The sequence below is a fragment of the Gorilla gorilla genome, chromosome 17 (assembly GCF_029281585.2).
Source record: "Gorilla gorilla gorilla isolate KB3781 chromosome 17, NHGRI_mGorGor1-v2.1_pri, whole genome shotgun sequence".
Taxonomy (NCBI): Eukaryota; Metazoa; Chordata; class Mammalia; order Primates; family Hominidae; genus Gorilla; species Gorilla gorilla.
This window is the reverse complement of record NC_073241.2, coordinates 49,661,064-49,682,220: the sequence shown is the minus strand read 5'-3', so window position 1 is coordinate 49,682,220 and position 21,157 is coordinate 49,661,064. Positions and strand designations below refer to the sequence as shown.

At 45.1% G+C, this 21,157-nt stretch overlaps 2 protein-coding genes across 9 annotated transcripts in view; one reads left to right on the top strand and one right to left on the bottom strand.

Moving 5' to 3' along the window:
• Window positions 1–1,165: 1,165 nt before the first annotated feature.
• On the top strand, window positions 1,166–16,495 carry TYMS (thymidylate synthetase). Its single transcript, XM_031003588.3, has 7 exons — window positions 1,166–1,664; window positions 3,348–3,421; window positions 5,854–6,028; window positions 12,033–12,134; window positions 13,683–13,858; window positions 14,372–14,443; window positions 15,856–16,495. Exons 1-7 carry the CDS (start codon window positions 1,460–1,462, stop codon window positions 15,991–15,993), a joined length of 942 nt encoding a protein of 313 aa, XP_030859448.1. The 5' UTR covers window positions 1,166–1,459; the 3' UTR covers window positions 15,994–16,495.
• Window positions 16,496–16,907: 412 nt separating this feature from the next.
• ENOSF1 (enolase superfamily member 1) overlaps window positions 16,908–21,157 on the bottom strand; it is a 38,990-nt gene continuing 34,740 nt past the window's right edge. For all 8 annotated transcript variants that reach the window (XM_019013890.3, XM_055368608.2, XM_019013889.4 and 5 more), the window contains 4 exons: window positions 20,765–20,894; window positions 20,367–20,466; window positions 18,316–18,397; window positions 16,908–17,408 (listed from right to left, as the gene is read on the bottom strand). In XM_019013890.3, coding sequence (XP_018869435.3) covers window positions 17,307–17,408; window positions 18,316–18,397; window positions 20,367–20,466; window positions 20,765–20,894 — 414 coding nt within the window. In that variant the 3' untranslated portion in view covers window positions 16,908–17,306. The remainder of the gene's footprint in view (window positions 17,409–18,315; window positions 18,398–20,366; window positions 20,467–20,764; window positions 20,895–21,157) is intronic.

Here is a 21,157-nt window from a genome sequence, read left to right as displayed (position 1 = left end):
CTCCTGACCTCGTGATCTGCCCGCCTCGACCTCCCAAGTGCTGGGATTACAGGCGTGAGCCACTGCGCCCAGCCCTCTATTGATTCCAAATCTTTAGATAACAATTCTTTCAACCAAATGTATAAAAAATCAAGTTGTAGCCCAACCACCTTGGGGACATGTTCTCAGGATCTGCTGAGGGCTCTATCACCGGCCATTGGTCACTCATATTTGGCTCAGAATAAATTTCTTCAAATATTTTACAGAGTTTAACTCTTTTCATCAACAGTTCCCACCCCCCAGTGTTAATGTTAGAAACAATTCAGTAAAACTGGGAAACGTGGTCTGTTAAAAACTTGGGGCCGAGTGCGGTGGCTCACGCCTGTAATCCCAGCACTTTGGGAGGTCAATGTGGGTGGATCACCTGAGGTCAGGAGTTCGAGACCAGCCTGGCTAACATGGCGAAACCCCGTCTCTACTAAACATGAAAAAAAAAAAATTAGCCTGGCGTGGTGGCGTGCGCCTGTAGTCCCAGCTACGCGAGAGGCTGAGGCAGGAGAATGGCTTGAACCCAGGAGGCGGAGATTGCAGTGAGCCGAGATCACGCTACTGCACTCCAGCCTGGGTGAGAGAGCAACACTCTGTCTCAAAAAAAAAAAGACCGCCAGGGCTCAAACAAAAAACCTTGGAAAAGCCCTGGCGGTCTTTTTTTTTGGAGACAGTCTTGCTCTGTCGCCCAGGCTGGAGTACAATGGTCGGATCTTGGCTTACTGCAACCTCTGCCTCCCAGGTTCAAGCAATTCTTCTGCCTCAGCCTCCCAAGTAGCCACCACGCCCAGCTAATTTTTGTATTTTTAGTAGAGACGGGGGTTTCACCATGTTGTCCAGGCTGGTCTTGAACTCCTGACCTCAGGTGATCCACCAGCCTCGGCCCCCCAAAGTACTAGGATTACAGGCGTGAGCTACCGCGTCCAGCGCCCTGGCGGTTTTTAATCAAGTAGAAAAGCTGCATTATACCACTTGCTTCGGTTGCCTTCAGTGAGAAAGAAGAAATGGAAATGCAAATCACTTATTAGTTGTAGGAAACAGATCTCAAACAGCAGTTTTGTTGATAAGACCGCAGGAAAACGTGGGAACTGTGCTGCTGGCTTAGAGAAGGCGCGGTCGACCAGACGGTTCCCAAAGGGAGCAGTCCTTCCCAGCCACCGCACCTGCATCCAGGTTCCCGGGTTTCCTAAGACTTTCAGCTGTTGCCCTGGGCTCCGTTCTGTGCCCCACCCGTGGCTCCTGCGTTTCCCCCTGGCGCACGCTCTCTAGAGCTGGGGCCGCTGCGACCCCGCCGAGCAGGAAGAGGCGGAGCGCGGGACCGCCGCGGGAAAAGGCGCGCGGAAGGGGTCCTACCACTGCGCCACTTCGCCTGCCTCAGTCCCGCCGCTCGCCGCGCCACTTCGCCTGCCTGTGTCCCGCCGCCCGCCGCGCCATGCCTGTGGCCGGCTCGGAGCTGCCGCGCCGGCCCTTGCCGCCCGCCGCACAGGAGCGGGACGCCGAGCCGCGTCAGCCGCACGGGGAGCTGCAGTACCTGGGGCAGATCGAACACATCCTCCGCTGCGGCGTCAGGAAGGACGACCGCACGGGCACCGGCACCCTGTCGGTATTCGGCATGCAGGCGCGCTACAGCCTGAGAGGTGACCCTGCGGGACCGGTGGCGGGAAGGAGGGAGGCGCGGCTGGGGAGAGCGCTCGGAAGCTGCCGGGCGCTGCGGACCCCGTTTAGTCCTAACCTCAATCCTGCGAGGGAGGGGACGCATCGTCCTCCTCGCCTTACAGACGCCGAAACTGAGGGTCCCATTAGGGACGTGACTGGCGCAGGGTAACACACACAGGAGCGACAGCCGGGAGGTAAGCCGCGTCCCAGCGGCTCCACGGCCGGGGCTCGCAGTCACCCCAGTGATGCCGTGGCCCCTAAGGCGGGCGTGATCGGGCAGCGTTTGCCCTGTGCTGGAGAGTTAGGGAGAGCTGCCTGGGCTTGACCGCGCGCTGGTCTGAAAGTCCTGGCTTTGGCCCCTCCTCCTTTTTCCCCTGTTGACCATTCCGCTTTGCAGAGTTTTCAAAAACTGGAGCGAAAATGATGTGGGCGGGGCAAAGGCGGCGGGAAGAGGAGAGCACTGAAGCTGGCGCGGGAACTTGGTTTCCTGGTGGCCTCCCATCCAATCCCCACGAACCAGCTTTCCTCTTAAACCTTGAAAAGAGAAATTCGGGAGTTCGAGTATAAGTTCTTATTCGTCCTTTCCTCTTTCCTTTCAGACAGGAGCACCCCAGGCAAAAAATGTCTCGCGGGTTATTGGCGCCAGGCTTTCAGCGGACAGTGGGGCGGGGCGGGGTGGGCACAGGACGTTAGGCAGCCGTTGGCCCTCCCTAACGTCACACCGTCCTGTCGTCCTGGATCCTGCGCCCGCTGCGTGGGGGAGGGGACTCGAAGGTGTGTAAGCCAGGGGCTGACCTTGACCTCTCAGATAAATGGAGCGCAGCCTTGACACAGGGGTGGAGGTGGTTTTGAATGGGGAAACCCATTCGTGGTGAAGCAGATTCACTGTAGTTAGCGGAAAAGCCCTCCAGCCCACGGACCCTTCTAGAGACGAATACATACCAGCTGCTGTGGCTGATTGGCGTGGGACAGCTTGGGGAGTTTTGTCTGAGAGGGATCCACTTTTCTGCAGCTCCAAGCCCAGGGGCCTTTGATGAGCCATAGACCTCATTTTTAACCCACCTTTCTGCTTAGACATTGAGCAAGTTACTTCTCATGTAGCTTCCCTATATGTTAAAAATGGAGAAAATAATGCTTAGTAGGCAATTCTGATAAAAGCAGGCGCTTGCAAAAATGTCTCTGTTGTCTGAATATAAACTATACCACAAGAGAGTGTGGGATGAACGAGGACTGCATTTAAAGATAAGTTTTTACACTTTGATTTCTCTGTGGCTCGACACTTCTGATGCCTCCCTTTTTGTTCCTGGGACACATGCTTGGTGTTGTCTTCACACCTTTGTGACAGGATTAGCACGAGTGGGCAGTGGATGATAGCTCCTCCCTTTTTCCACACGTTCATCCCTGCCCTCGCCACCATCCCACTGTGTGGAATTCCTGTGTCCACTGGTCACCGGGGCACAGAAGTGCTGTCTCAGCCTGAATTGGGCCACTGATGTGACTTGCAGCCTGGGAGCTCCACCGTGATCTCTGGCCCACTTTGCGGGAGTCTAGGCTTTCTGGATGCTCCAGGGCCTCACGTCCCAAGGCAGTTTTCTTCCCTGAAGAAAGTTGGATGGCATGATCTGTCTTCCCATCTTGAAACCGTATGGCAAATTGTTTTTCAGATGAATTTCCTCTGCTGACAACCAAACGTGTGTTCTGGAAGGGTGTTTTGGAGGAGTTGCTGTGGTTTATCAAGGTAAAGAAGTCGCTGCTATTGGAAGTCAGTAGTCTGTTCTCAACACAGCAGCCAGTGAGATCCTTTCAAAACTCAAAGCGGCCAGGTGTGGTGGCTCATGCCTGTAATCCCACCACTTTGGGAGGCTGAGTCAGATCACCTGAGGTTAGGAATTTGAGACCAGCCTGGCCAACACGGCGACACCCCAGTCTCTACTAATAACACAAAAAATTAGCCAGGTGTGCTGGTGCACGTCTGTAATCCCAGCTACTCAGGAGGCTGAGGCATGAGAATTGCTCACGAGGTGGAGGTTGTAGTGAGCTGAGATCGTGGCACTGTACTCCAGCCTGGGCGACAGACGGAGAACCCATCTCAAAAACAAAAAAAGACACCACCAAAGGTCAAAGCATATCATTCCTCACCCTCAAGCCCTTAGTGGCTCCATTTCACTCAGTAAGAGCCACGGTCCTTATGGGGTCCCTTTTTCAGCTCTGACCTTAGCTGCTGCTCTCTGCACCAGCCCTGCTGTTCTTGTGAGTTTTTGAGCACACCGGGACATCCCCACTCCCTGGAACCTTCTTCCCCCACACTTGGCTTCTTCCTTTGAGTCTCTACTCCACTCCACTCGGGCAAGCCTTCCTAGACCTCCTGATTTAAAACTGTGACTCTCCCCCAACCTCCTTGGTTTTTCTCCATAGACGAACATCACCATCTGATGTATGTCAGCCTTTCCCTTCCCCTGTTAGAAGGGGGACAGCAGGTAGTAAAAGTGAAATGTGCTGTAAGCTTTATGAGGGCAGAGGATTTGTTTCTCGTGTTCACTGTTGTATCGCCAGGGCCTCAAACACAGCCTGCCACATAGTAGGAGTCAACATATATTGATCACTAAATGTAGATACCACCTGTGTTCCCATGTTCATATAAATTCTAGAAGAGTCTCTTCAGTAACAAGGTGAACCCCTTCCAGAGGGCTGAGTAGGTACCTCAGGCCGGGGCCAGAGTGCTGTGAAGACAGGCAGCAGCCCAGACCAAGCTTCTCTGTGTTCTGTGTCCTGGTCTAGAACCAGCGATGTTCTGACCAGCGCTTTTTGGAAGGTGGCTGAGGTCTGGGCTCAGGTCTGGGCCATGCTAGAAGCTGGGATCCCTTCTATAGAGCACTTGGTATGGCTTGTATGGTCTTGGGGCAAGCCAGACCCAAGCCCTCTTATCCCATTTTAGAAAGGGCTTCAATTTGGATCCAGCCCCAGGTCTGCCTTAGCTCTGTATTCTTGGGGTATTTTGTTCTGTATTGGCCTATCTTGACTAACAATGAGCCTTGGATTTGAAACATATCATCAGAAAACTCAGAAGACAACATTCTTAAACTGGCTAGAGCCTGGTCTGAATGGATGAAAAGGAGAGACTTTTGAAGCAATATGTAAAAGATTGAGAAATGATTTGTTGGAAATTTCTCAATCTGAGAAATTTCTTTGATTTGTTGGAAATTTCTTTGATTCTTTCTCAATCAAAGAAAATCGGGACAAACTCAACAATAGAAAGGGAGGAAGCAAGATACTCAGAAATAAAATGCATTCCCCTGTTTCAACTTAATGCTTCAATTCAGGATTCTAAGGAATCCTTGCCAGGAATGTCAGACTCACCTTGATAGTTGGAGTTACTCCATTGGTGACTCAATCAAATACAGGAGTTGATGTACCTGCACTGTAAAATACTGATTAGTCTGATCATTAGGAATATCCTGTATGCCAGGTAGAAGATACATTGAACAGATTGCATGTAGGCATTAAATTCATTTTGGGGTATTACATGTAGACAACACATTTCATTAAGAAACATAAAACTGTCAGATCGGTGGAATACTTAAAAGCACTTGGAGGTGTTTAGCCTAAAAAGCTTAGTTCAGGGGAATGGAAGAAAAGATCTGGGAGGGTGGTTCCAAAGAAGGGATCAGACTGTCCTAAAGCCCTCAGGAATCTGGGCTGGGACGAGCCTACTTAAAGATAGGATGGGTAGCTGGGTGTGGTGGCTCACGCCTGTAATCCCAGCACTTCGGGAGGCCGAAGCGGGCAGATCACCTGAGGTCAGGAGTTCGAGGCCAGCCTGACCAACATGGAGAAGCGCTGTCTCTACTAAAAATACAAAATTAGCTGGGTGTAGTGGCGCATGCCTGTAATCCCAGCTACTCGGGAGGCTGAGGCAGGGGAATCGCTTGAACCCGGGAGGTGGAGGGTGCCGTGAGCCACGATCGCGCCATTGCACTCCAGCCTGGGCAACAAGAGCGAAACTCTCAAAAAACAAAAAAAAGGATGGGTTCCATATGGGTGGTGTCAAGTGCCCACCTCCTAGCAAGTCAGCAGGGGCCAGAGGCCCTTGTAAGTGGTGTCTCGGGGGGATCAACTGAGATGGCTTAGGATTTACCTGGATGCCTGCTCTGCTCTCCCCATCTCTTCCAGGGATCCACAAATGCTAAAGAGCTGTCTTCCAAGGGAGTGAAAATCTGGGATGCCAATGGATCTCGAGACTTTTTGGACAGCCTGGGATTCTCCACCAGAGAAGAAGGGGACTTGGGCCCAGTTTATGGCTTCCAGTGGAGGCATTTTGGGGCAGAATACAGAGATATGGAATCGGGTGAGGAGATAGAACAATGCCTTCCATTTCCCGAGTGCCCTTCCTAGCACGTGTTTGCTCCGTTGTTTTAGATAAAGTCTGGGGGATGAGTCAATGTCACAGGAGCTGATGTATAGCTTTGACCTTGTGAGGGGTGGTGCCAGGTTAAGCCACAATTAAGCCTCATGAAGGCCGTTTCACACTTTTTTTTTTAATTATTATACTTTTAAGTTTTAGGGTACATGTGCACAATGTGCAGGTTAGTTACATATGTATACATGTGCCATGCTGGTGTGCTGCACCCACTAACTCGTCATCTAGCATCAGGTATATCTCCCAATGCTATCCCTCCCCCATCCTCCCACCCCACAACAGTCCCCAGAGTGTGATGTTCCCCTTCCTGTGTCCATATGTTCTCGTTGTTCAATTCCCACCTATGAGTGAGAATATGCGGTGTTTGGTTTTTTGTTCTTGCGATAGTTTACTGAGAATGATGATTTCCAATTTCATCCACGTCCCTACAAAGGACATGAACTCATCATTTTTTATGGCTGCATAGTATTCCATGGTGTATATGTGCCACATTTTCTTAATCCAGTCTATCATTGTTGGACATTTGGGTTGGTTCCAAGTCTTTGCTATTGTGAATAGTGCCACAATAAACATACGTGTGCATGTGTCTTTATAGCAGCATGATTTAATAGTCCTTTGGGTATATACCCAGTAATGGGATGGCTGGGTCAAATGGTATTTCTAGTTCTAGGTCCCTGAGGAATCGCCACACTGACTTCCACAATGGTTGAACTAGTTTACAGTCCCACCAACAGTGTAAAAGTGTTCCTATTTCTCCACATCCTCTGCAGCACCTGTTGTTTCCTGACTTTTTAATGATTGCCATTCTAACTGGTGTGAGATGGTATCTCATTGTGGTTTTGATTTGCATTTCTCTGATGGCCAGTGATGGTGAGCATTTTTTCATGTGTTTTTTGGCTGCATACATGTCTTCTGAGAAGTGTCTGTTCATGTCCTTCGCCCACTTTTTGATGGGGTTGTTTGTTTTTTTCTTGTAAATTTGTTTGAGTTCATTGTAGATTCTGGATATTAGCCCTTTGTCAGATGAGTAGGTTGCGAAAATTTTCTCCCATTTTGTGGGTTGCCTGTTCGCTCTGATGGTAGTTTCTTTTGCTGTGCAGAAGCTCTTTAGTTTAATTAGATCCCATTTGTCAATTTTGGCTTTTGTTGCCATTGCTTTTGGTGTTTTAGACATGAAGTCCTTGCCCATGCCTATGTCCTGAATGGTAATGCCTAGGTTTTCTTCTAGGGTTTTTATGGTTTTAGGTCTAACGTTTAAGTCTTTAATCCATCTTGAATTGATTTTTGTATAAGGTGTAAGGAAGGGATCCAGTTTCAGCTTTTTACATATGGCTAGCCAGTTTTCTCAGCACCATTTATTAAATAGGGAATCCTTTCCCCATTGCTTGTTTTTCTCAGGTTTGTCAAAGATCAGATAGTTGTAGATATGCGGCGTTATTTCTGAGGGCTCTGTTCTGTTCCATTGATCTATATGTCTGTTTTGGTACCAGTACCATGCTGTTTTGGTTACTGTAGCCTTGTAGTATAGTTTGAAGTCAGGTAGTGTGATGCCTCCAGCTTTGTTCTTTTGGCTTAGGATTGACTTGGCGATGTGGGCTCTTTTTTGGTTCCATATGAACTTTAAAGTAGTTTTTTCCAATTCTGTGAAGAAAGTCATTGGTAGCTTGATGGGGATGGCATTGAATCTATAAATTACCTTGGGCAGTATGGCCATTTTCACGATATTGATTCTTCCTACCCATGAGCATGGAATGTTCTTCCATTTGTTTGTATCCTCTTTTATTTCATTGAGCAGTGGTTTGTAGTTCTTGAAGAGGTCCTTCACATCCCTTTTAAGGTGGATTCCTAGGTATTTTATTCTCTTTGAAGCAATTGTGAATGGGAGTTCACTCATGATTTGGCTGTCTGTTATTGGTGTATAAGAATGCTTGTGATTTTTGTACATTGATTTTGTATCCTGAGACTTTGCTGAAGTTGCTTGTCAGCTTAAGGAGATTTTGGGCTGAGACAATGGGGTTTTCTAGATATACAATCATGTCGTCTGCAAACAGGGACAATTTGACTTCCTCTTTTCCTAATTGAATACCCTTTATTTCCTTCTCCTGCCTAATTGCCCTGGCCAGAACTTCCAACACTGTGTTGAATAGGAGTGGTGAGAGAGGGCATCCCTGTCTTGTGCCAGTTTTCAAAGGGAATGCTTCCAGTTTTTGCCCATTCAGTATGATATTGGCTTTGGGTTTGTCATAGATAGCTCTTATTATTTTGAAATACGTCCCATCAATACCTAATTTATTGAGAGTTTTTAGCATGATGTGTTGAATTTTGTCAAAGGCCTTTTCTGCATCTATTGAGATAATCATGTGGTTTTTGTCTTTGGATCTGTTTATATGCTGGATTACATTTATTGATTTGCATATATTGAACCAGCCTTGCATCCCAGGGATGAAGCCCACATGATCATGGGGGATAAGCTTTTTGATGTGCTGCTGGATTCGTTTTGCCAGTATTTTATTGAGGATTTTTGCATCAATGTTCATCAAGGATATTGGTCTAAAATTCTCTTTTTTTGTTGTGTCTCTGCCCGGCTTTGGTATCAGAATGATGCTGGCTTCATAAAATGAGTTAGGGAGGATTCCCTCTTTTTCTATTGATTGGAATAGTTTCAGAAGGAATGGTACCAGTTCCTTCTTGTACCTCTGGTAGAATTCGGCTGTGAATCCATCTGGTCCTGGACTTTTTTTGGTTGGTAAACTATTGATTATTGCCACAATTTCAGCTCCTGTTATTGGTCTATTCAGAGATTCAACTTCTTCCTGGTTTAGTCTTGGGAGAGTGTATGTGTCAAGGAATTTATCCATTTCTTCTAGATTTTCTAGTTTATTTGCGTAGAGGTGTTTGTAGTAATCTCTGATGGTAGTTTGTATTTCTGTGGGATCGGTGGTGATATCCCCTTTATCATTTTTTATTGCGTCTATTTGATTCTTCTCTTTTTCTTTATTAGTCTTGCTAGCGGTCTATAAATTTTGTTGATCCTTTCAAAAAACCAGCTCCTGGATTCATTAATTTTTTGAAGGGTTTTTTGTGTCTCTATTTCCTTCAGTTCTGCTCTGATTTTAGTTATTTCGTGCCTTCTGCTAGCTTTTGTATGTGTTTGCTCTTGCTTTTCTAGTTCGTTTAATTGTGATGTTAGGGTGTCAATTTTGGATCTTTCCTGCTTTCTCTTGTGGGCATTTAGTGCTATAAATTTCCTCTACACACTGCTTTGAATGTGTCCCAGAGATTCTGGTATGTTGTGTCTCTGTTCTTGTTGGTTTCAAAGAACATCTTTATTTCTGCCTTCATTTCGTTATGTACCCAGTAGTCATTCAGGAGCAGGTTGTTCAGTTTCCATGTAGTTGAGCGGTTTTGAGTGAGTTTCTTAGTTCTGAGTTCTAGTTTGATTGCACTGTGGTCTGAGAGATAGTTTGTTATAATTTGTGTTCTTTTACATTTGCTGAGGAGAGCTTTACTTCCAAGTATGTGGTCAATTTTGGAATAGGTGTGGTGTGGTGCTGAAAAAAATGTATATTCTGTTGATTAGGGGTGGAGAGTTCTGCAGATGTCTATTAGGTCCGCTTGGTGCAGAGCTGAGTTCAATTCCTGGGTATCCTTGTTAACTTTCTGTCTCGTCGATCTGTCTAATGTTGACAGTGGGGTGTTAAAGTCTCCCATTATTAATGTGTGGGGGTCTAAGTCTCTTTGTAGGTCACTCAGATGATTGGCACTTACTGGGCGCTTGGCACTTTCCATACTGTGTCATCGGCAGATAGCTGCATGGTTGGTGTTCGTGTTGGGGAATGGGAAGTTCATCGGTGGGACAAGGGACAAAATGCCCCCATTGCTTTGTTGTGGCTTTAATCTCCCTTTCGAGGCTGAGCCACAGCGTGCTGTAGGTGGCGCTGCTGTGAAGCGCAGTGCCAGGGTCACACTCCACTCCCAGCTCTGCAGAGGTGGAGAAACAATGAAACATCTCACTCCTGGGCTTCCACTTTCCTGTCACTGCTGGTGTCACCTCTTGCTGGATGTCACAGAGCCCAGCCCCTCCCACCTGTCCCTAGGAAAAGCAGATGCCACCTTGGAATGCGGGGTTTGTGTGTGCAATTTACTAGCTGGGCAGAGACCAGCAACCTGGAGAGCAGGTGTCTCATCTAAGGGGACAGTCACATTTCACCTCCAGCCACCTGGAGGAGTTTGGGCCTGGTGATGTCAGAATTCTTCAATAAAAGCCTAAAATCTATATTTTATGTGCGATCATGAGATCTGTTAAATGTTAGCAACTTCAGGAAGTTTAAAAATGCTGTGTGGACCTAGAATAGGCAAGTTCTTAAAGGCAGAAAGTGGAATGCTAGTTTCCAGGGACTGGGGAACAGGGAGGAATGGGGAGTTCATGTTTAATGGGCACAGAGGTTTTGTAAGGGATGATGAAAAAGTTTGGGAGATGGGTGATGGTGATGGTTGCCCAACGTCAGGAATGTGCTTAATGCTTCTGAATTGCACACAAAAATGGCAAGTTTAATATTACGTGTACTTTATCACAATGAAAAAAGTTGCTGCGTGGGCCAAGTTACTTGTGCAGGTAAGTGTTCTGCAGGTCGTTGCCTGCACCTCAGTTGTAGGGTGTCCTTAGGATGTGAGGCCAGTCCCCTGGCTTAATGATGCTTTAAATCCTGCCTAGTATTCAATTATTTCTTGTCGCTTAAAAGGCCTAATAAAATTATGGTCTTGGTTTACAGTGGTATGAATGCTTAGCTGTTGGATTTTAGTAGGAAAGTTTGTCCCTTTTTGTTTTTAATTTTGTTTTACAGATTCACAGGAATTTTTTTTTTTTTTTTTTTAATGCACAGAAAGTTTCCCTGGACTCTCTACCCAGTTTCCCCCAGTGATAATATCTTGGGTAACATCCTGTATACATTCACATTGGTGCATTCCTCAGAGTTGTCAGATTTTGCTAGTTTTACGTGCACTTGTGTATGTGTGTATTTGCAATTTTAGCACGTGTAGACTCTTGTAACCACTACAATCAAGTTACAGAACTACACTACCAAGGTTCATCTTTTTAAAATCTTTGATGTTACCTTTTTCGGAACAGTGACCATGAGAGGACTTTCCTCCCAAAATTTTGAGAACTACTGAACCAGAATATAGTCTGACACTAATAGGTAGAAATTTAACCAAAGGAGATTATGAAGCTCTGCACTTCAGTTAACAAATCACTTCTCAGCTTCCAATTCCATCTCAGAAGGAAGGAAAGGGATTAAAATCCAGAGACCAGAAATGGGAGCAAAGTACAAGGTGGTGTAATCATTATAGAGGTTTCCTGATGTTTCCAAGTCAGTCGTGTGTTGAGCTGCTAAACTCTAAAGTAATTTTAGGTGGAAGTGTCGGAAACATGCTGCTGAGGTGATAGAAAGGAATCCATGGTCCTCTGTTAGTTGGAAAGTATATGGAATACTATATTCTACATAAGATACAATACTGTCTGTGAGACAAGGATAAAGTAGATTTTGTCAGTGAAATTGTGACAAGAATCGCTGATGGGTTTAAAGCCTAAGTTTGCGAGGAGCACTGGAAGAAACTAAGATTGTTGAGATTGGAAAGGGTTAGCTATGGGGGGAACAGGAGGAGGTGACTCCATGACAGACCAAATATTCAAAGGACTGTGTAGAAGAGGAAAAAGACTGTTAGGGCTCCAGAGGATAGAGCCAGGAGTCAGACAGGGCCTTGAACTCAACCCACCGAGATCTGCAAACTTTGCAGGATGCACCAGATATCTTGTAGCCATGGGTCAAGGGGGGACCCTGGGTAAGAGACTGTAATAGATGACCTCTAAGGCCATCTCATGACATGTGTGATTAATGTATGTACCTGTCCTCTCTTTTTGACAATTCTACAGATTATTCAGGACAGGGAGTTGACCAACTGCAAAGAGTGATTGACACCATCAAAACCAACCCTGATGACAGAAGAATCATCATGTGCGCTTGGAATCCAAGAGGTTGAAAGAACCCCGTCGTCTTCATTTATACTAACCATACTCTTAGAGGGAAGCAATCTGGTTTTGTGCAGAGGCACCTGAGGGAGGCAGGACCCTGGGAACTTCCCCCAGCCACATGGTTGATTGTGTGACCTTGGGCAAGTCACATTTTGCTGCACTTTCACCTTCAGATCATGAGGTTGGGCCCAGAGGATTTTTTTTTTTTTTTTTTTTTTTTTTTTGAGACAGAGTTTTGCTGTCGCCCAGGCTGGAATGCAACAGCGTGATCTTGGCTCACTGTAACCTCTGCCTCCTGGGTTCGAGTGATTCTCCTGCCTCAGCCTCCCAAGTAGCTGGGATTACAGGCATGTGCCACCATGCCCGGCTAATTTTGTATTTTTAGTAGAGACGGGGTTTCACCCTGTTGGTCAGGCTGGTCTTGAACTCCTGACCTCAGATGATTTGCCTGCCTCAGCCTCCCAACCAGATGATCTTAATTTGTGTATTTATACTCATTCTTACGCCAAAAAGGGCTTTAAATTGCCTAGAAACTACATGTAAGATGTTAACATTTTAAATGGAAGCAGATGAAGTTCCAGCTTGCTGCCACCTCACTAACATTTTTAACAATTATATTGTAAAATTCAACTCTACCAGGGTGTAGAGCCAGGTGTGGTGGCTCACACCTGTAATTCCAACAACTCCAGAGGCCAAGGCGAGAGGATCAGTTGAACCCAGGAATTTGAGGCTGTAGTGAGTCATGATCACGCCACTGCACTCCAGCCTGGGCAACAGAGTGAAGACCCTGAATATTTAAAAACAACAACAACAACAACAAAACTCTATCAGGATATCATAAGTACTTAGAGTGGAATACTTGCATCTGTAATAGAGACTTTTTTTTTTTTTTTTTGAGACACAGTCTCACTCTGTTGCCCAGGCTGGAGTGCAGTGGTGTGATCTCCGCTCATGGCAACCTCCACCTCCCAGGTTCAAGTGAGTTCCCCATTCCTCAGCCCCAGAGCTGGGACCACAGGCATGCGAATTTTTGTATTTTTAGCAGAGATGGGGTTTCACTATGTTGGCCAGGCTAGTCTCGAACTCAAGTTGGCCTCAAGTGATCTGCCCACCCTGGCGTCCCAGTGTTGGGATTTCAGGCATGAGCCACTGTGCCTGGCCATGTAATAGAGACTTTTAATATAGGAGGGTGTACCAGAAGCACCAGTTTCCTGTGGCAAACAGAATTATTCCTGCGGCAAACAGAATTATTCCTGCTGTATTTGTAATTTGGTGCCACGAGGTAGCCCAGATCCCTTCAGCTCTGATGGAAGAGCATTGCTTCAGCCGTAAATGGACACCTGCAGAAACCTTGCACCGATGGATAGTCTCCCTCAGCGCCGTGCTATCACTGCAGGGGCTGTGGGTTATGGACATCACTGCAGCCCAGTGGCTCTCTCTCCTGGTCTCCACCATATGAGTTGGCTTCTGTTTCTCTCCTGTTTTACTTTGCCTTTAGCTGTGGTCTTTCAAACCACCACCCCTCCTTATCTTCCTCTGCTGGTTCCTCAGATCTTCCTCTGATGGCGCTGCCTCCATGCCATGCCCTCTGCCAGTTCTATGTGGTGAACAGTGAGCTGTCCTGCCAGCTGTACCAGAGATCGGGAGACATGGGCCTCGGTGTGCCTTTCAACATCGCCAGCTACGCCCTGCTCACATACATGATTGCACACATCACGGGCCTGAAGGTGGGCTGTCTCGGGAAGGGTGACTTGCCAGCCTACCACACTGAGCTCTTCAGTTCTTTAATATGGGAAAACAAATTGCAGAGAGTTTAGTCTCTGATTAGCTTTTAAATTTGATATGTGTAAGTAAGACATGAACCAGCTTTTACTTTGAAACCTTCCTTTTCTGGAAGGTTTTCTGGCCCTGTGGTATATGCACTAACAGATCTATACAGGTTGTTTGTGATACAGCTTCTATGGATTTTCTCAAAAGCTATGCTGAGGTTGGGTATGGTGGCTCATGCCTGTAATCCCAGCACTTTGGGAGACTGAGACAGGAGCAATTGCTTGAGGTCTGGAGTTCAATACCAGCCTGGGCAACATAACAAGATGCTGTTGCTACAAAAAAATGGAAAAGCTACACTAAATTATTTTTTTAAAAAAGGCTTGCGGTGTCTGCATATTCTAATGTTTTTAAATGATGTTTTAAAGAATTGAAACGAACATACTGTTCTGCTTTCTCCCCCGGGTTTATAGCCAGGTGACTTTATACACACTTTGGGAGATGCACATATTTACCTGAATCACATCGAGCCACTGAAAATTCAGGTAAGAAGTAGATGTTATACTTTTGGGTTTGGTACCTTCTCTTGATAAAAGGTTGATTGTGGAACAGGCATCTGCTCAATGCTGTGTCCAAGATAAAGATGACTGCTCCAAATGTAGGGCTTCAGTTTAGGGAGAAGTGGTGGGCAGGTGGGCAGGACAAGGCAGGCATCTGCCTCAGCAACCATGGGCACTTAACATGTCAGGTGCTGTGAGGTACTAAGCACCAGTACCAGAGAGGGAAGAGCCACATTCAAGCCAGGGGATTGTCCAAAAGGGGGCATTTTAACTCATTTTAACTTGAAGGAGAATTGAAGTGCAAATGTTTTTCCTTTTTTTTTTTTTTTTTTTTTTTTTTTTTTTGAGACGGAGTCTTTCTCTGTCGGCCAGGCTGGAGTGTGCCATGGTGCGATCTCAGCTCACTGCAACCTCCGCCTCCCGGGTTCAAGCAATTCTTCTGCCTCAGCCTCCCAGGTAGCTGGGATTACAGGCACATGCCACCACACCCAGCTAATTTTTGTATTATTAGTAGAGATGGGGTTTCGTCATGTTGGCCAGGCTGGTCTCAAACTCCTGACTTCAGGTGATCCGCCTGCCTCAGCCTCCAAAAGTTCTGGAATTACAGGCATAAGCCACCGCCCTGGCCATAAATATTTTTTGTTAATTTTACATTAAGTACAATATTTAGGTCCAAACTTCAAAAGTCTGTTGAAATCCCTAAGTTATAGCAGCCAACAATTGATTTGAAATGGCAATAAAAATGTAAAGTTTATCTGCTTCATGAGCCTTAAGGAAAAAAACTCAGAACCAGAAACTTTTTAGCCCTTTCCTGGTTAGATCCAGGTTTTAAAAGTTACTCCTTTGAGGGAGTTTGGCTGCTCCTGAGTGGAGGTGACTTCAGGCTTATTCTCTCTGGCTCTCTGTTCCGGTCGTTTTTAGACATAGTAATAGGTTGTGACCTGTCTTCACATCCTAATTGCCACTGTCTGTTCATCCCAGGAATCCTGGCTTTCATCCCTTTCTGTTCACTGTCCATGCATGTCATCTTTCCTTCTTTCTGCCAGGGACAGATGGGTTAGGGATTGTGGAATTCAAGTAAACGTAGAACACAGATTGACTGTGTTCCTGTCTTTAATAAATTTGCCAAGAGTGATTATAAGAACTTAACACCTGATGAGGCACCAGGCTCCTGATGCTGTGTAATGTCACAAAATACCCTTCACTCTTGATCTGTGCAAGAAAACAGCTGGTTGCGCTCCAATCATGTTACATAACCTACAGCAAGGTATCGACAGGATCATACTCCTGTAAAATAAAACTTTGTTGATTACATCCTGTGTACTTGTTTCATGGACATAAGCAATTACAACAGGTTGTACAATTATGGCAAAATAATGGTCTTATTTTGTTTTTAGCTTCAGCGAGAACCCAGACCTTTCCCAAAGCTCAAGATTCTTCGAAAAGTTGAGAAAATTGATGACTTCAAAGCTGAAGACTTTCAGATTGAAGGGTACAATCCACATCCAACTATTAAAATGGAAATGGCTGTTTAGGGTGCTTTCAAAGGAGCTCGAAGGATATTGTCAGTCTTTAGGGGTTGGGCTGGATGCCGAGGTAAAAGTTCTTTTTGCTCTAAAAGAAAAAGGAACTAGGTCAAAAATCTGTCCGTGACCTATCAGTTATTAATATTTAAGGATGTTGCCACTGGCAAATATAACTGTGCCAGTTCTTTCCATAATAAAAGGCTTTGAGTTAACTCACTGAGGGTATCTGACAATGCTGAGGTTATGAACAAAGTGAGGAGAATGAAATGTATGTGCTCTTAGCAAAAACATGTATGTGCATTTCAATCCCACGTCCTTATAAAGAAGGTTGGTGAATTTCACAAGCTATTTTTGGAATATTTTTAGAATATTTTAAGAATTTCTCAAGCTATTCCCTCAAATCTGAGGGAGCTGAGTAACACCATCGATCATGATGTAGAGTGTGGTTATGAACTTTAAAGTTATAGTTGTTTTATATGTTGCTATAATAAAGAAGTGTTCTGCATTCGTCCATGCTTTGTTCATTCTGTACTGCCACTTATCTGCTCAGTTCCTTCCTAAAATAGATTTAAAGAACTCTCCTAAGTAAACATGTGCTGTGTTCTGGTTTGGATGCTACTTAAAAGAGTATATTTTAGAAATAATAGTGAATATATTTTGCCCTATTTTTCTCATTTTAACTGCATCTTATCCTCAAAATATAATGACCATTTAGGATAGAGTTTTTTTGTTTTTCTTTTTAAACTTATAACCTTAAAGGGTTATTTTAAAATAATCTATGGACTACCATTTTGCCCTCGTTAGCTTCAGCATGGTGTGACTTCTCTAATAATATGCTTAGATTAAGCAAGGAAAAGATGCAAAACCACTTCGGGGTTCATCAGTGAAATCTTTTTCCCTTCATTGCATACCAGATACCCCCGTTGTTGCACGACTATTTTTATTCTGCTAATTTATGACAAGTGTTGTTAAATAGAACAAGGAATTATTCCAACAAGTTATGCAACACGTTGCTTATTTTCAAAGTACAGTTTAATGTCTAGGTGCCAGCCCTGGATATAGCTATTTTTGTAAGAACATCCTCCTGGACTTTGGGTTAGTTAAATCTAAACTTATTTATTTAAGGATTAAGTAGGATAATGTGCATTGATTTGCTAAAAGAATCAAGTAATAATTACTTAGCTGATTCCTGAGGGTGGTATGACTTTTAGCTGAACTAATCTTGATCGGTAGGATTTTTTTAATCCATTTTTGTAAAACTATTTCCAAGAAATTTTAAGCCTTTTCACTTCAGAAAGAAAAAAGTTTTTGGGGCTGAGCACTTAATTTTCTTGAGCAGGAAGGAGTTTCTTCCAAACTTCACCATCTGGATACTGGTGTTTCTTTACAGATTCCTCCTTCATTTCTGTAGAGTAGCCAGGATCCTATCAAAGACCAAAAAAATGAGTCCTGTTAACAACCACCTGGAACAAAAACAGATTTTATGCATTTATGCTGCTCCAAGAAATGCTTTTACATCTAAGCCAGAGGCAATTAATTAATTAATTTTTTTTTTTTTTGACATGGAGTCACTGTCCGTTGCCCAGGCTGCAGTGCAGTGGCACAATCTTGGCTCACTGCAACCTCCACCTCCCAGGTTCAAGTGATTCTCCTGCCTCAGCCTCCCGTGTAGCTGGGATCACAGGCACCTGCCACCATGCCCGGCTAATTTTTTGTAGAGACAGGGTTTCACCATGTTGGCCAGGCTGGTCTCAAACACCTGACCTCAAATGATCCACCTGCCTCAGCCTCCCAAAGTGTTGGGATTACAGGCGTAAGCCACCATGCCCAGCCCTGAATTAATATTTTTAAAATAAGTTTGGAGATTGTTGGAAATAATAGGGCAGAGGAACACATTTTACTGGCTACTTGCCAGAGTTAGTTAACTCATCAAACTCTGATAATAGTTTGACCTCTGTTGGTGAAAATGAGCCATGATCTCTTGAATATGATCAGAATAAATGGCCCCAGCCACACAATTGTAGTCCAAACTTTTTAGTCACTAACTTGCTAGATGGTGCCAGGTTTTTTTGCACAAGGAGTGCAAATGTTAAGATCTCCACTAGTGAGGAAAGGCTAGTGTTACAGAAGCCTTGTCAGAGGCAACTGAACCTCCAAGCCCTGGCCTTCAGGCCTGAGGATTTTGATACAGACAAACTGAAAAACCGTTTGTTTCTGGATATTGCAAATAAACAGGAGTCAAAGCTTGGTGCTCTACAGTCTAGTTCACGAGACAGGCGTGGTAGTGGCTGGCAGCATCTCTTCTACAGGGGCCCCCAGGCCACAGCTTACCTTGGGAGGCATGTAGGAAGCCTGCTGGATCATCACGGGATACTTGAAATGCTCATGCAGGTGGTCAACATACTCACACACCCTAGGAGGAGGGAATCAGATTGGGGCAATGATGCCTGAAGTCAGATTATTCACATGGTGCTAACTTAAAGCAGAAGGAGTGAGTACCACTCAAATGACAGTGTTGGCCAAAGCTTAGCTGTGTTACCATGCGTTTCTAGGCAAGTCCCTAAACCTCTGTGCCTCAGGTCCTTTTCTTCTAAAATGTAGCAATGTGAGGTGGGGACTCTGATGACATGAACACACGAAGTCCCTCTAGAGGTTTTGTGATACCCTTTAAAAGGCATCAATTCAGACTCTGTAAATATCCAAAATTATTTGGGTTCCTCTGGTCAAAAGTTAGATGAATAGATTAAAATCACCACATTTTGTGATCTATTTTTCAAGAAGCGTTTGTATTTTTTCATATGGCTGCAGCAGCTGCCAGGGGCTTGGGGTTTTTTTTGGCAGGTAGGGTTGGGAGGGCCATTTTGTCACTGCCTCAGCTGGGCATCTAGGAAGCATTAGCGCTGTGAGGCTTTCTTGGTGCACTTTGCACCTGGAAAACAATCCAAACAGGTCCATGGGACCACAACTGAGGGAGGTGGGACACACCCACCTCCATCCAAGAACCAAGACATCTAAGGAACCAAACCCAGATGCAGAACAATAAAATACATTCCATACTCCCCACCCAAAAAATAAAATCACCAAATGAGCTTCCTTTCAGCTATACAAATGATTTAGATGAAGAGCAGAGGATTTAGAATCAGGTCAATCTGTGTTCAGGTTCTGCGTCAGCCACTTTGTAGTTCTGAGGCTTGGGGCAAGTGACCGAGCTCTGCTGCCTGACTTCCATCACCTGTTATTGAACAGCTGTGACAGGCAGGCTGATATGGTTTGGATTTGTTTTGGATTTGTGTCCCTGCCCAAATCTCATGTTGAACTGTAATCCCCAGTGTTGGCGGCGGGGCCTGCTGGGAGGTGATTGGATCATGGGAAGTAGTCCTTCATGAATGGTTTGGCACCCGTTCCTTGGTGCTATTCTCGAGATAGTTATCACAAGATCTGTTGTTTAAAAGTGTGTAGCACCTTCCCCCCTCACTCTCTCTTCCTCCTGCTCTTGGCCATAAGAAGTGCTTCTTCCCCTTTCACCTTCCACCATGATTGTAAGTTTCCAGAAGCTGAGCAGAAGCCGCTATGCTTCCCGTGCAGCCTGCAGAACTGTAAGCCAATTAAACCTCTTTTCTTTATAAATTACCCAGTCTCGGGTATTTCTTTATAGCAGTGCAAGAATAGACTAATACAGTATAAAATAGTTCAGCTATATTAAAAGACAGCACCTGTCTACTCACTACCCCCCTGAAGAGAAAAACGGTTACCATTATTACTGAAGCCTCCTATGTACCCTCAAGGGTCCCATTTATCACTCACAGTCCTGAATTTGGTGTTTCCCTTTCCCAGTGAATGCTTTTGTGCCTTTGCTATATACTTGCAGTGATCTTTCTGTGAGACATTTAATTCCAGGAGACAAGAAAAGTGTAATAAGCAAAACCCTATGTGTGCAGATGACTGGAAAGAGATTGTCCTAATTTAAAAGCCCACCTGGGGCGTTCTGAGAAATAAGATGAAATAAATGTGTGTCTAGACCATGGAAGACTCCAGTACTGGGAAGAGGAGATGGGACAGAAGTATGGAATACACGTGATGAAAACAGGAGCTGGTTAAAGGAGTAGTGTGGCTGCAAGGCTTACCTTCAATGTACTTAAAAAATAAAGTGAGTCAGCTACCAGACCCTATCTTAGGAGGCAAAATGACTGTTCATTGGTGGGTATCTGCTGTTACTGCCCCATGTGGAGAAGTGAAAGCAAAACCAACTCCGCCTGAGAGTTATAGGACATGGTAGCGGACAAGGTCTTAGTGTGTTCTGGTCATGAAGGCAGAATTTACAAGCTCTGGCCTGGATGGAGGGACCCTACTGAAACAGAAAGTATTAATGCCACATTACTGACCTGTTTTCAAGGCTTGCAGAGACTGATATGTAGTCAAATATAATCAGGTGCTGCACCAGTTCACAGAGGCCAACTCCACCAGCATGGGGGCAAACAGGAACTAAAAGGAAATCGTTTCTATTTAATACCAAGAGTAGGGCAGGGAGAGGAAGGGGTGAAAGGGAACTTTCTGGTTTTTCTTATTGCCCACAGGTGATTAAATCATTTGTTAATATTTAGGAAGGAAATTCCAAGATGAAAATCATCAAAAATTCCCAGATTAAAGCTAAATGAGAGTTAGAAAAAAATCAAAATGGCAAACTACAGACTCCCATGCATGTGAATTGCAAACCATCAAGGGAGGTGTCTGATTAGTGGGGAAATGAAGTTCTGGTCTGCAGCCGCTGCAGCACGCTTACTTTCAAACTTTTTGGCCATCAGCAATACTGAGAGGTTCTCATTGACACTGCCCAGTCTGCAACTGTCAATCTGGAGGAACTGCAGGGCCTTCGCCTGTAGGAGTTGCTTAAATATCACTCTATTGTGGCACTGGAAATAGAATTGAAAATAACACCAACAGAAGAGTCAGCCTTGGCCTTCAGGATCTCTAAACCTGGCAACGCAGCCACTCTGTGCCAATAATTATTCATCAGTGGCCGTCAGGAAGCCCAGATTGTATTTCTTCTTTGTTCTCGCTGGGCATGAGGCAAGCTTTTATAGCGTGGGCAGGGACCTTGCGCTCACTTCTTTACAAATCTGCTAATGCAACAGTGTGAGTCAGGTCAAAATCACACTGGCTCGCCATTTATGAG